The 16,550-nt window shown below is 18.4% G+C and overlaps 3 protein-coding genes across 3 annotated transcripts; 2 read left to right on the top strand and 1 right to left on the bottom strand.

Moving 5' to 3' along the window:
- Positions 1–1,773: 1,773 nt before the first annotated feature.
- Positions 1,774–2,718, top strand: PF3D7_0319900 (conserved protein, unknown function; the record flags this gene model as incomplete). Its single annotated transcript, XM_001351233.1, has 1 exon — positions 1,774–2,718. One exon carries the CDS (start codon positions 1,774–1,776, stop codon positions 2,716–2,718), a length of 945 nt encoding a protein of 314 aa, XP_001351269.1.
- Positions 2,719–4,041: 1,323 nt separating this feature from the next.
- PF3D7_0319800 (conserved Plasmodium protein, unknown function) lies at positions 4,042–5,475 on the top strand (the record flags this gene model as incomplete). Its single annotated transcript, XM_001351232.1, has 1 exon — positions 4,042–5,475. One exon carries the CDS (start codon positions 4,042–4,044, stop codon positions 5,473–5,475), a length of 1,434 nt encoding a protein of 477 aa, XP_001351268.1.
- Positions 5,476–5,748: 273 nt separating this feature from the next.
- On the bottom strand, positions 5,749–15,843 carry PF3D7_0319700 (ABC transporter I family member 1, putative; the record flags this gene model as incomplete). The annotated part of the gene is made up of 4 exons (XM_001351231.2): positions 5,749–5,861; positions 6,023–15,066; positions 15,293–15,395; positions 15,702–15,843. The coding sequence occupies 4 exons, from the start codon at positions 15,841–15,843 to the stop codon at positions 5,749–5,751; spliced, it is 9,402 nt and encodes a 3,133-aa protein (XP_001351267.2).
- Between the last annotated feature and the right edge of the window lie 707 nt (positions 15,844–16,550).

The raw sequence follows: 16,550 nt of genomic DNA, 5'->3' as shown, positions 1-16,550 counted from the left end.
TATATATATATATGTAATATTTTTATGGGTTTATAATTATGTACATAAAATTATATATTATATATATATTTTAATTTACATCCTTTTTAATAATTTTCATATATCCATTTGATATGTTTCATATTATTTTTTTAATTCAAAAGAGATTTATAAAATGAAGTAATAAAACTTCAGCCCTTTTTTCTTATATATATATATATATATATATATATATATATGTATATATATTACATATATATGACAACTTTATATATTTTTTTATATACCTATTTTGTGCAGTATGTCATAATTAATATGTGTGTAACAATTTTGTATTTATAAAACGGCTATTAAAATGTACATGTAAATATATTAAAGATAAAAAGATATGGATGTATTATTTTCTTTATAAGAAATGTAAAGTGTCCTTTTTTCTAATTACATAAAAATCTACCATTAGCAAAATGCTCATAAGAACATTTATAAAAAAAAAAAATAATAATAAATCAAAGACATATAAAGAAAAATAAAAAAAAAAACAACATATCGTTTTTTTTTTTTTTTTTTTTTTTATGTTTATATATACTGACCATCTACTATGAATATTCAACTTACTGAACACTTCTCATACATATAAAATATAAAAAAATAAGTACACAATAAAAAAAAATTTTAAGGGCAAGGAATAGATATCAGTCCTATTATTAGCTTTCTCAGGTTACATATAATATATATATATATATATATATATATGATGATAATGATGTTATTACAGTTCTCATTATTTTATTTTTTTCATTTTATAAATTCACTATATCTTATTTTTAAATATCCTTTATTTTTTTTTAATCAATCGCTTGATATAAAAATATATGAAAAAAAGGAACAACACCTTTTATATTCATAAAATTGTATTGAATACATGTCAATGGATTATATGAAATATATATATATATATATATATATATATATTTTTTATATATTCAATAATTTAAAATTTATTTATTTATTTGTTCTTTTAAATTAATTTGTTATAATTGTGAATAAATAAAAATATGTATATATTATATATATATATATATAATATACAATATATATATTATATATAATATATTTTTTTTTTTTTTTTTTTCTTTTCACTTAATATTCCCCTTAATTTTTTTTATATCCGTTTTATATGAGAAGAACATATAAAAACGAAGAAAAAAAAAATACATATAATATATTATTTTATATATTAATTATTTGTTGTATCCAAACAAAAATTAAAAAGTATGATATAAAAATAGAACAAAAAAAAAAAATAAAATAGGAATAATTATAAAAAATTACAAATTATAATAAGAAAAAATATAAAAAAAATAATAAAATATTATAAACAAGAAGAAAATATAATAAAAAAGAAAAATATATAATAAAAAAGAAGAAAACATAAGAAAAATGAGAAAAATAAGAAAATTTTGAAAAATATGAAAAATATGAAAAAATAAGAAATTTTCTTTCTTTAAAAAAATTATCAAGTCTTATTTATAAAATATTATATATATAATTAAAGTATTATTATTATTATACATTTTTAGTTTAAATATAAATTATTTTATATGTATATATTGGAATAAATTTGTACATATATATATTATTCATTTTTTGTATCATATATTATTTTTTTTGTATTAAAACAACACATATTTGAAATATATATATATATATTTATTTATTTATTTATTTATTTATTTATTTATTCATTCATTCATTCAGTTCTTTACATATATTATATACATACATATTTATACAATGGAGTTAATTGATGCGGGATGCTTTATTTCTCAAATGAATGAACTTCTATTAATTGATCCTCTTTACATAAACTATGTTATTACAAATTATTTTAATAATTATATAAATGATAAGAATGTATTGTTACCTCAGGAAGGTTTAAATGGTGTATACTTTGAGAACGCCAAAGCTGGGTTATGGTCATCATTTGCCATAAGAGAGAAAACTTCTTTCTCATCTTATAATATGACCGAAGAAGGTTATGGTAATAACTCGACTTATAATATGTATTCAAATAAGGGTTATAATAATGAAATGGTTCATTCATTTATTTGTTTCAATAATTCAGAGTTAATGCATCAATATTTAACTATTGATAAAATTAATGAACTGAATTGGAAAACATATGAAGTGAACAATAGTAATGTAGGTATAAAAAAAAATGATAACAAGAGTGATCATATAAATGATAATGATGATAATAAAAATGATAACAAGAGTGATCATATAAATGATAATGATGATAATAAAAATGATAACAAGAATGATCATATAAATGATAATAGTAATAATAATAAATATAATAATAATTGTGTCTCAAAATATTTCACAAACATACTAACAATCGAAGGAGGACAAGTTGGATTATTTTGTGTTGAATCAATTAAAAAATGTTCCAATATTCTTCTTGAGAAACATGCAAAACCTGATATTAATAGTAAAGAAGAATTAGATATATTATTTAATAAAAATATGAATAATTTATATCCATGGTATAATAAAATATGTAATATGACATTATCATCATCTATCACTATTATTGATTTTATTGATATGCCCATTGGAAGTGTTTGTGTATCTTCATCAGATTGTGTTTTTAATTATTTATGCGAAGTAGTAACAGATGATATTACAGGGGAAATCTGGGCCATAAGAGTTAATTTCCTGAACCCACTAAAATGAGGAACATATAATAATATCTACATATTTTTTATTATATGAAAACGAAAATAATGTTATAAATAAAAAAAATAATAAAAAAAAAAAAAATATATAATATATAAAATAAAAAATTAAAAGAAATCATTTTTATGTATTATTATCCATATGTTTTTTTTTTTTTTTTTTTATTATAAATTACATATGTTATATATATCACCTATATTATACATTGTATGTATACACCATTATTATTTTTTCATTTTTTTTTTCATTTTTTTTTTCATTTTTTTTTTCATTTTTTTTTTCATTTTTTTTTTCATTTTTTTTTTTTTTTTTTTTTTTTTTGTGTATGCTCATTTTTCATGTGTATAACATTATTATCTAAATTGAAATAATTAAATTTAAATTTATATATATATATATATATATATATATATATATATATGTTATATTTATTTTATTTTATTTTATTTTATTTTATTTTTTTTTTTGTTTCTTCCATCCATTTTTTTTTTTTTTTCTTTTTTTTTTTTAAATTAAATAATATATGAAATTTTTTTCTTCAAATATGTATATATTATATATATATATATATATATATATTTATTTATTTATTTATTTATTTATATGTATTTTCTGTTTTTTTAATTTTTTTATGGTTTAATTTTTTTCTATGGTGGAGTTTATACTTGTTGTCTATATTTAGAGAATTAAAAAAATATATATTTGTTTTTTATTTGAATATCATTTCAAACATAGAACTAATAAAAACTTCTTCGTTCTAACACTTGTTTATTTCTTAATATCTATGTTTATCATTTTGTTGAGTAAAAAATTTTAATGAAAATGTATGGCATATTTATAACATGCTCTTCCACATCATTAACATATATATATGTATGTATATATGTGAGTGTATATATATTTATATATCATTAAGTATAGTTGCACATGTATACACACAAAAAATATTTTATGTGGTTATACAAAATAAATATCATAATTTTTGATGATAAATTGGTTATAATAAAATATAAATATGTATATATAATTGTAGTTCAAATAAAAGTATTTATACATTAACCCTTTTTCCTCTTTTTTTTTTTTTTTTTTTTTTTTTTTTCTATTTAAACAAATTTATCTTCTTTTAAAATTTAATATGTATAAAGACAAGAATTATACAAAAATTATAACTATCACTGTCGACCATAGTAGATCTTTGATATATTTTTTATTTTACATTTATCTTATTTTTTTCTCATTTTACATTTTTCATTTATTTTATTTTATCTTATTTTATTTTATCTTATTTTATTTTTTTTTTTATTTTATTTTTTTTTAAGAATGAATATTGAAGAGAGAAAGAAAGATATACAAACTGGAATTTATGAACAAGAAATATTTGAAGAACTTGGTCAGGTACTTAAAGAAAAATTCTTTAAATATATAAATGAAGCAAACTATGAATATTATATATATGAAGAAAAGGAAGATAAAAATTTGATAAATTATAATAAATATGATAAAGAATTTGTATGTAAGGATAGGAAAAAGAATAATACTTTTATAACATATGATCATATATATTCTTTTATGTCTTTTAAAAAATTTAGTGGAAAAAATATATCTATTGATTATAATGGAAGCTATAAATATCATAATTTCGATATAAATGAAGTAGATAATGATATAGAAGAGAAAATAATAAAAAATACATATAGGAAGAAAAATCTATTTAATGAACATAATTATAATAAAAATATATTTTATGATAATACAAAAGGACAAATTATCTTAAGAATTCAAAACATAAAAAGGATAATTAGTATTATTAAGAATTATACATATTGTATACATAAATTAGAAAATAAACAAAAAATAAAGGATAGTACTATTTTAACTAAATATCCTATAGACTTTTTTAATAAATTACTTCTGAAATTATATAATATCGAAAATAATATTTATGAAATTATAAAACATGAACAATTATATGATCCTTACTGGAATAACAATCAAAAATATTATAAATATGTTAATAATTTTATATATATATCACCCCAAAAAAAAAGAATTATGAAAAATAATAAAAATTTAAATAATTATAATACTATATATGATATATTACTGAAATATAATATGCATAGTTTTACACAAGATGATACTTTATGTTCATCACTACAAATAAATAAATTAACAAATATTCATTTTTTAAATTTATTATATTTTAAATATCAAAATATAAATACGAAATATTTATTTATTCATAATAAATTATATAAATATCAAGACTTATTAAAAAGTCCACTATGTTTTAATGACAAAGAAAATATTTCATCAATCTTTTTATCCTTCTTCTTATTTTTAAATATTTGTCTAAATGAAAATACCTACAAAAGGATACTTAATTATATCTATTTAATCAAATTAAAATTAAAAAAGAAAATACAATATATAAAACACAAAACTAATAAAAAACTTTTAAATATGTTATCAAATATTAAGGATCTTACAATCAACATAACTATTAATAATAAATCACACAACAAAGTATCATTATATTTATCATCCCTATTTAATATCCTAACATTACAAATAAATGAAAACCATAAACAAACTCTACAACTATATAAGAAACTCCTAGATTGTGAAATAAATATTAACATATTGTCCCGTGAAGTTCAAAATATTAATCAAATCACAGAAATGTTAAATAAAAAATTAGATGCAAATATTCAAAAATGGAAAAATATAAAAAATGAAACTACACCACCATAATATATATATATATTATATTATATGATATGATATGTTTGCTTTCCTTAACTATTCACATATTAAAAAAATTTACATATTATAAATATATATTAATATATGCACATAACAATTTTATTCAAATGTGTTACATATTTATACATATTGAATATATAATTTTATAAAACATTACGGTTTAAGTTTGATTAAAAGTTTTTTATATATAAAAAAAATATACCCACATATATACATATATATATATATATATATATATATATATTTTTCCCATGTAACTCATTAAAGCAATTTCTTAAACATTAACAAAAATATATCGTTTGCGTTTACATTATTGATGTCTATCTGTTCAACCTCGATATCTTTGTCGTTAAACTTAAGTCTCTTGTCCATTTCTATAAAGCAAAAAAAAATTTTTAAATATATATATATATATATATATTTATTTATTTATATGTTTAAAATTTCTTGGTAAATTTTTTTCTTTTTTTTTTTTTTTCTTTTTTATTTTTTTATTTTTTTTATTTTTTTTATTTTATTTTTTTTTTTTGCTTACCCAAAATTTTAAAAATATGCTTATTGTCATAAATTTTCAATATAAAAACATAGTTATTCATAGAAGTTATCTCTGAATAAACTTTTTTTATCCCTTTATATTTAATTATAAACTTTTGTATATTTTGATAAGCCACTTCACATATAGCAAACTTGAATAGGTGAAAAATTGATATATATTTATTTCGGCTTAAATAAGAATGTAAATATGAATATTTATCTATCATCAAGTTAAGTAATATTTTATGAAATTTACATAAACTAATTAGATTTCCTTTTTTCTTTTTACTATTGTATTTCTTTTTTTTCATGGTTTTAAATATATAATATAAATTATGTACATTTAACACATTTCTTTTAACATTATTTTCAAGGAATAAAATAATAGAATTGGACGGCATATCTTCTGGTGAGATGAGTTTTTTTTTTTTTTTTTTTGGCTTCTTTGAATTTTTATCATCCATTTTTTTTATAACCTTTTCAAAGCGTGCAAAAGCATGTTTATTGATTGAAAAAAACATATGAACATAATCAATAATTTTACTGTCACGTATACCTTTTAATTTTATTTGAAATGAATAAAACTTTTTAAAATTGTTTTTTATATTTGTTGTATAATTCTTATATGTTATTTTATTTTTATTAAATAAATATAAATAATCATAATATAATATATCTGTATATATATGTGTATATATAACAAAATTTTCAATTCCAAATTTTATTTTTAATATATTTTCTTTTATAAATGAATGAATTATAGGTTCATTAACACTGTTCATGTTAGATGAAATATTGCATTCTAAATAATTACTGTTGCTTAAGTTACTTCCTAGTTGATTCATATTTGTTTTCTCGATATCATATGTTTCTAAAATTAATTCATTTTCCTTTTTCTTCTTTTTATTAATTTTATTTTTATTCCTTTTGGATTCTTTAGTATTCCTTCTTAAACTCAACATGTCATCATCACCTTTTAATACATCATTAGATGTATAACTAATGTCGTTTGATTCATCAAATTTATAATTATTTTTACCATGTCGTCCTTTCAGCATATTTTCTCTTAACTGTTTACGATCTTCTTTTCCTCTTAAATCATATAATGAATACTTATCTATATAATCATCAAACTGGTTCTCATCATTTGTGTAAATCCCTTCTCCTTTATATAATTGTATGTCTTGTTCATAAACACGATCTTCGTAATATTTGTAACCTTCGTAATCTTTATATGTATCTTTATATTCATCTTTATATTCATCTTTATATTTATCTTTATATTCATCTTTATATTCATCTTTATATTTATCTTTATATACATCTTTATATTCATCTTTATGTTCATCTTCTTCACAATTATATAATAGAATATTTTTTAAAATAATGTTGATATATATTTGTGAACAGAAATCTATATTATCATTTAATTTGTATAAAAAGATTATTTTATCATCTCTCAACAAATTAATCATCAATTCTACTTTCTTTTTCATACCTCCACTTAATTGATTACAATTAATATGTATATCACATTTTAAATTTACAATTAACATTAATAAGTTGATAATATATTTTAATTCCACATTTGTTAATTCAATATTTTTAAAAGTTAAAATTATTTTAAAATGTTCATAAATAGACATGGTCGGAATTAATTCAATCTTGTAATCTCTTTCATTCATTTTTTGAATTTTTTCTGAAATATGTTCATTTTGATTTTTTTTATTAATAAATTTATTATTAATTTCATAATTTTGTCCATATGCTATTGTTTGTAAACTTCCTTTTAAATTATCTTTATTATTACAAAAAAAATATTTAAAAAAATATAAAATATTTAAATCGTTATTAAATATAGACGAAAATGTATATATTTTGTATGGACGCATTTTAATATTTAAATTTTTTAAAATATATTTTTGGCTAATTTTATTAAAATTTTTTTCTTCATCATTATCATCATCTGATTGTCCTTTATAATATTTATCTATTTCTGTTTCTTTATATAACATTTTTTCTTTTATATTTGATTTCTCGGATATCTGCATTTCTATATCGACTGTATTATCATCAAAATCATTATTATAATTATCATTCAATTCGTTCATATATATATCATTTTTTAAATATCCTTCAGAATTTAATTGATTATTTATATTAATTTCATCTTCAGATATATAATTATTACTATCTACCTTTTCTCCATATTTATAAATACCCATTGTTGTATTATTTTCATCTACGTTATTTCCTCTTTTTAAATTAAACAATTTTTGAATGAAATAAAAAAATGGATTCCTATTTTTTTCATAATTTTCTTTGGGTTGTTTATATTCCTTATTAGATAAATAAAAATTTTTTAAAAAAAATGTATATCTGTTTTTTTTTTGTTCTTTTTTTCTTTGTACACCTACATTATATGAATTGTTTAAAATAATTTCTTCATAATTCGTTTTTTCGCTTTCGTTTTTTTTGTCTGTGCGCTCCTTGGATGGTATAATTTGTAACAACTTATAAAAAACAATAGACAAATAAATAATACAATTGATTAATAAGAATACAAAATCTCCACTTGTATTAAAAAAAGAATTCGAATCTTCACAAACACTTTGTATGCCATCTGAAATATTTAGATTATTGTCTCCTGATAGTTGATTATATACCTTTTTGAAACAGCCAAATATAACGAAATTATTTGAATTACTCATATCTTCATACATTATATCTTCATCAATATGTTTCATATGACGTTTCACGTTTAAGCATAAACTTCTTATATTCAATACATGAGATAAAGCAAAGGAATCAAATATTCTGAATATACATACTAACACATGAGATAAATTTATTAATATCTCATTATTATATGCATATGATAAAATTACCAACACATATATGACAATACTAATTATACCACAGAAAATGAAATTGAAAAACAAAAATAAAATATAACTATGTAAATATAAAGAGGAAAATAAACATATAGATAAAAATATATTAAAACCATATAATAATAAGAAACAAAAAAATGACATAAATAAAAATTCTTTATAATCAAATATATATAAAACTATAAATAAACATAATATATATATAAAATAATATAAATATTCTAATAGTAATATTTGAAAATAATGTATATATTGATGGACATGGAAATTTTCAAAGATTTTCCTATTCTCAATTTCATTCTTAAATCTTTCAAAAAATACACAAAAAAATATTACTATAGATAAAAATACATATATATTAATATAAAAATCTCTCATGAAATGTTCATGAAATTTTATATTAAAGGGTTCATTTAATGTATCAATTCTTTTCTTTAATTTCTTAACAAGGAAATTATTTTCTTCTTCTTTATTATTTTTTTTTGGTGTAATATATATATTATTACTATCATTATAATTTATATTTCCATTTATATCTTCCTCCTCTTCATTATTATTATATGATACATTCTTTGATAATCTAAAATTTGCATTACATTCTTCTCTAATATTTTTATTATCTATATCTTTTATCAAATAATTATATTTATTTTCTTTGTCATATAATAATGTATTCATATCACAATTACCTTTCACATCTTCAACAACTTTAATATTATCATATGTACTACCATCCAAAATAATATTTTTATTACCACTTTTCTTGTTTAATATATTTTGAAAATCGGACAGCATATTGAATAATGAATTGGTGTAGTATGCATAAGAATGGATAGAAGTATAGTTATAAAACAAATTTATATTAATTTCCACTTCTTTATTAACATCCGTATCATTTCTTGTCTCCAACGTTTCTACATCTTCCTTATTATCACTATTATCTGCTTTCTTTTCTGTTATTAAAAAAGCAAAGGTACCTAAAGATATTTCATTTTCATGATTAGCTTTCTTTTCTAAATAATTATTTATACTATCATATAAATTATCTTCGATTAAGGGTTCATCTATATAGTTTATTTTTTCTTTTAAGCAATATTTTTGTAAAAGAGAATTTATTGTACTGTTATAATAATTAAATGAGTTTTCATGTATTAATTTGTTATAATTATATTCATTGTTTTCTAATTTTAAAATGTCCTTTATATTATCATTATGATCATTATTATTAATGTGAGATTCCTCTGCATTATCATCTTGTTTAGTTTCTAATTTCTTCAAAATCTTATCATAAGAATTATTCAAATTTTTCTTTATATTATCATCATTTAAATTATATTTATTATAACCCAACGTTTCATTGTTATTCATTTCATTCTTATATAATATAAAATAATTAATCGTACTTTGTTTTAAATGATTAGAACTTATTGTGGAGTAATCCAAATCAATATTTTGCACCTTTCCAAACAAAGACACACATTTTATTATTAAAAGACCAAAGGATAAAAGAAATAAAGGTACGATAAATTTGTACCAATAAAAACTTGAGCTACCTAAATCTTTTTTCAATTTTAATAATAAGGTTGGCTTAATATATGTTGTGAAAAAGTTTATACATGTTTTAAAAATATTTTGTTTTTTTATATTCTTCTTTTTCATAATATTTGAAGTATTCGACATTATCATATTATCATCATAATTATCATATTCACCATATTCATCATTTTCATCATTATTTTTATTATTACGATATGTATTATAACTGAACTCCTTTTCTATAAATTTGTTTTTTTTTTTTTTACTTGATATATTTTCTTCAATGTCTGTCAATTCTGTATCATCTCTCATGTTATAAAAAGAGTTATTATTATTATTATTTTTATATTTACCATATTTATTATGATTATTATACATATTAATATCATAAGGATTATCATCATGATTAGTACTATTAATAATATTCTTATTTTCATTACCTCTTACTAGTATATCCCTTAAATATGCAAAATTATAAGAAATAGGTTGCATATGGTTATTCTTCATTAGTAATAAATTATTGAGTTCATTAAAATATTTAAAATTTTGAAAGAATAAGAAAAATAATGGATCAATTTCAATTAAGTATTTAATATCTTTATCTTGAATATTTTTTAATAATTTTTTTTTTTCATTCAATGTATAAATATATATATAAGTATAATATATATCTATTGTTTTTAATTGATATGTTAATATATTTTTAAATTTGTTTAAGACACATAATAACTTTTTTAATGACTCTAATTCATTTATTTTGTAAGTACAATATATATGATTTTCATTAAAAAATATGAAACAATTCTTATTTTCATTTCTTGTACCTTTAATAAATTTTATAATATTCTTTTTAATGATATCTCTATTATTTGTAAATTCATTGATATTTGTAACAAGAATATCAAACAGATGATCGATATGGTCTACACTATTGTTTTTATTATTATCATCATCATTATTATTATCATTATTATCCTTCTTCTTGTCATTAATACTACTTTCATGCGATGATATCCTTCCAACATTATAACCATCCACATAATTATTAGCTACTTTTCTTGGCGATTTTATAACACCCTTTTTATTCAAGGCAGACATAATTTTTTCTTGACTCAAATAATTTGTCTGTTCCTCATTTGGTAACCCATTAAATTGTATATTTAAAGTAAATTTATATTCAATTAATTTCTGGAATGAATTTTTTGAACCTTTAAAAATAATTTGACCACTCTTTATAACTGCTATATCATTAGCAAAATTGTTTGCTTCGTATATATCATGAGTACATATAAAGATAATATTATTCTTTTTGATTTTATCGAAAAATTTGAACAACTTTGTCTTTGTTTTTATATCTAATGCTATAAAAGGTTCATCTAATATATATATATCTCTTTTAACAAGAAAACATATAAATATGGATATTTTCTTTTTTACTTCATCCATCAGATTTTTTATTTGATCATTTAAATATTGTACTAAATCTAAATCATTCATAATTTTTAATGTCCTTTTCTTATTTAAATATTTATCTACATTTTTATTATAATATAATAAAAATATTTTTATAGTTTCATAGAATGTAAGATTTTCATATAATATAACATTCTGACTGCAATAACTAATTTCTAAATCATTTTTTATATTTTTATTATGTACATTATTATTATTATTAAAACTACTGTTTATACCACTATTGTTACTATGATTATCATTATGATTATCATTATTATTATTATTATTACTATTATTATCATAATTGTTGGTATCATTACAATTTCTTTTGAAAATTCGATTCATAACAAATTCTTTAATATAACCATTTGAACATATACGACCACATAATCCATTTCTTCTATTTTTATTAACATCCATATAAATATCTTTTTTTTTATTTTTATAACTATTTTTAAAAAAATTGATTTCACCACTATCTTTACTAATCATTTTGGTTATGATATTAATTAATGTAGATTTTCCAGACCCATTTTCTCCTAGCAGTACAAAAATACGGTTACTTCTAAGGGTTAACGAGACATCTTTTAATGCGTGTTTCTTTCCATAAAATTTATTAACATTCTGAATAATTAAATAGCATTGATTATTACGATGCTGATTGTTATTAATATTATTATTTATATTGTTATTTATATTATTATTTATATTATTATTTATATTATTATTTATATTATTGTTGTGTCGAAGAGGTATCATGGGAATGTCATAGGGATGACCATTCGATTCTCTTCTATCATTTCTTATCTTTTCAATCCTTAAACACATTTGACTATTCACCTGTTTTTTATGTAATGTATCTAATTCGTAACATGTGTCATCTTCATCACTTCCTTCAAGCATGAAATCATTACTGTTGTCTTTTAATTGATGAGTTGGATACTTTTCCGACATATCATAATTAATATTTCCATATTCATATGTTTTCTGTTGTGATTTTTTTCTTTTGTCATTCGTTATACTTTTACTCTTACCCCTGTATTTAGTATTTAACATATTCATCTTCTTCCTCTTGTAATATATTATATAATTCAATATACATATTAATAAAACAAAAGATACTATGGAACATATAATTAAATGCATCAAGCTGATGTTTTCAAATTTTATAAACAACTGCTTGTAATCTATTTTTATATTATTCTTTATTAATATAAATATAAAATCAAGAGACAAACAAAATGACGAATGCGGTATCAAGAGTACAAAGAAGGTAAGTATATTACTCGCACCTGAATGTATAATTAAACGGAATGAGGAAAATAAGAAGAATAATAAAAAGGTAGCTATATAATTGATGGAACTATTATTAGAGAATTGCATGCATATAATTGTAAATAATAAACTATTCATTAAAAAAAAATATATTAGAAAGAAAAGGATAAAGTAATTCATTAAACATTTATATACATAAAAATATACAACTAGGGTAAATATAATATTATAAAAAAATAATATAATAAAATAAAATAAAAGCCAAGAATAGTAATAATAATATTTATTTATTTTAAGACAACATAAGAAATTCTCTATATTAATTTTCCTCTCTTTATTTATATCGAAACATATGTTTACAATAAATAAACATACACATAAAAATACAACTACCCGAAATATGTTTTTTTCAAAAGTATCAAATGCATTAATTTTCATGCTTTTCATTGGCATCTTGTATATAAAAAAGTCATTTAATTTGAGTTCAGTTTTATATTTTCCACCTTTCTCATCATATCCAACATTTTCATTAATATATTCATTATTAACCTGATACTCCTTTTCATCTGTTTTTTTATATTCCATAGTTATTTCCCTTTCTTTATTTAATTCATTTATCTCATCATATCTAGGTGTTAACAAATTATTCTTTTTTAATATGTCCGCATTATAATTTAAAATAAACGAATTAAATTGATATTCTAATACAATAAAAAAACTAAAATAATACCATTCATTGAAATAAATATTAAATGACAAATCATCGACTGTGTTAAAATTTATGAAATTCTGTTTCAAATTTATATTTATATCATTGAAAAAATATTTCTCATTAGAATTTAATAAAGCATAATCACCTACACGTATTTTATACTTAACATTAGTAATTAATCCATCCGGATTATTATAATAATAATAATTATTATTATTATTATTTTTTTTTTTTTGGTCGTCGTTGCTGTTGATGGAATTATTATTATGGTATGATTGTATACCATTCTTCATTACTACATTATTATTTGTAGATGATAATATGTCTTTATTTTTTTCATTTTTTCCATTTTTTTCATTTTTTTCATTTCTTTCATTTTTTTCATTTCTTTCATTTTTTTCATTTCTTTCATTTTTTTCATTTATTTTTTTGTCACTTTCTAATGTAACATACGGATAATATAAGTGAAATGGGTTTCCATATTGTTTGTTCTCATATTTATTATACAAGGGTGCATTTTTATATAACCCTTTTCCCTTAAAGCCTTCACTTTGTGGTGATAAACCAAACAAATAAGAAAACTTCACATTTTTTTGTTTCTTATAATAATTTACATTTTCTACACTTAATAAACCACAAGAATATTTTGTTTCCACTAAATTATTTTTTACAAAATTATAAAAAAATAATTTTTTTCGGTCATCATTAAAATATTGCGTATAGTGATTTTCATTTTTTAAATTTTTTATATCTTTAATAAAGTTTTTATAAAATTCTGTATTTTTAACCACTTTTAATATATGTGGGTTTATTTTCAAATTTTTTATATTTTCAAATTCATTTTCTGTATATACATCTTTATATAAATCGTTTATATTAAATTCGGATGATTTTAAGTTTATTATATTTGTATGTAAATTATATAATAAACTGTTCTTATCATTTTCATGTATATTTAATATATCATCATTTAATTCAAGTGAATTCACGTTTTTAAAATCTTCTGATTTTAATTCAATGGCATATTTTAAATTCTTCAGACAATCTTCTTCTGAATTATATAATTTAAAAATATTTAAATCGTTATTTTCTGCATATGATAAAAAGTCTTTCATAAGCTCATTGCCCGGTGTTAAACAAATGTGGTTAACATAAATCTCATCATTTATTTCTCTGAAGAGTTAAACAAAATAAATAAATATAAATAAATAAATATATATATATATGTATATATTATTGGTTCATATTACATAATTGTGTATATTTTTTTTTTTTTTTTTACGCTTCATTGTAGGTAAAGACACAACACAAAAATATATAATGTTAACACATATATATATATATATATATATATATATATTTTTTTTTTCATATAATTTTTTATTTTATAAAAACCTACTTTGAACACAATTCATTACTTAAAAATAAGACATATTGTCTTATTGTATCGTTCAAATTAATTTTATCATTTGGCGAGGATGTATTATATATTTCTAAGGAATCTATAAAAATAAATATATATAAAAAAATAGGGTATCATATAAAACTTATAAAAATGTATAAGTAATTATATTAACAAAATAATTGACAATATCATTCCACAACAATAAAAATTATAAAAAAAAAAAATAAATAAATAAATAAATAAAGATATATATATATATAGAAGACGTGTAAATGAACAGGATATATATAATTACATGTAAAACAAATAATCATATAAATAAATATAAATATATATTTATAAATATATTTATATATATATATATATGTAATATATCCACATGTTTTTATTTTACGAAACTTACATTTGTCACTGATATTTCTTAAAAATAAATGGAATGATATTAACAAAAACGGAATTAACAAAAAGAAAAAATAAAGGAAGAAATCTTTTCGTTTTTCATAATAAATTTTTTTTAATAAACCGTAGAGCTTACGGATCTTCATTCTAATTTATTTTCAATTGATTCTATTTTTTTTTTTTTTTTTTATTTTCTTTTTAAAGAAATCCAAAAAAACAGGGAAAAAAAAAAAATCAAAAATAGATAAGAATGATAAATTAGTCCTAAGCTTACCATAATATAAAATAAAAACCAAACATGAAAAATTAAATATTTTACATATCGGTTATTATAATATTATATAGAGATGTTACAATATATAAATGTATTTATCTATATATAATATAAATTACATTATCAGGTTATTATTATATAAATAAATAAATCAATATATATATATATATATATATAATAATATTATATATATTTTATTTATATAATTCTTTTTTTACTATTAGGTAATTATTATAAAAATATAATCCTGATCTTTTTCTATAATAATAAATTATAAAACACCAAAAAAAAATTAAATATAAAAAAAAAATTAAATAAAATAAAACATCAAAAATGTTAGATATTAGAATAATCTATTCCGGCGACGGAAAAAAAAAAAAAAAAAAAAAAAAAAAAAAAAATTATATATATATATATATATTATATATATATAATATATATACAATATTTATAATATTATATATAAATTAAACCATACTATAACATTTAATTAATCAAAGTATAAATTATTGTTTATAAGGCATTCATATTTACATATAGATGTATTTTTTTATATATGTAGAAAATAGAAAAGCAATA

The sequence above is a fragment of the Plasmodium falciparum genome, assembly GCF_000002765.6.
Source record: "Plasmodium falciparum 3D7 genome assembly, chromosome: 3".
Lineage (NCBI taxonomy): Eukaryota > Apicomplexa > Aconoidasida > Haemosporida > Plasmodiidae > Plasmodium > Plasmodium falciparum.
The sequence above is the reverse complement of the archived record's forward strand: the minus strand, read 5'-3'. Positions and strand labels throughout refer to the sequence as shown.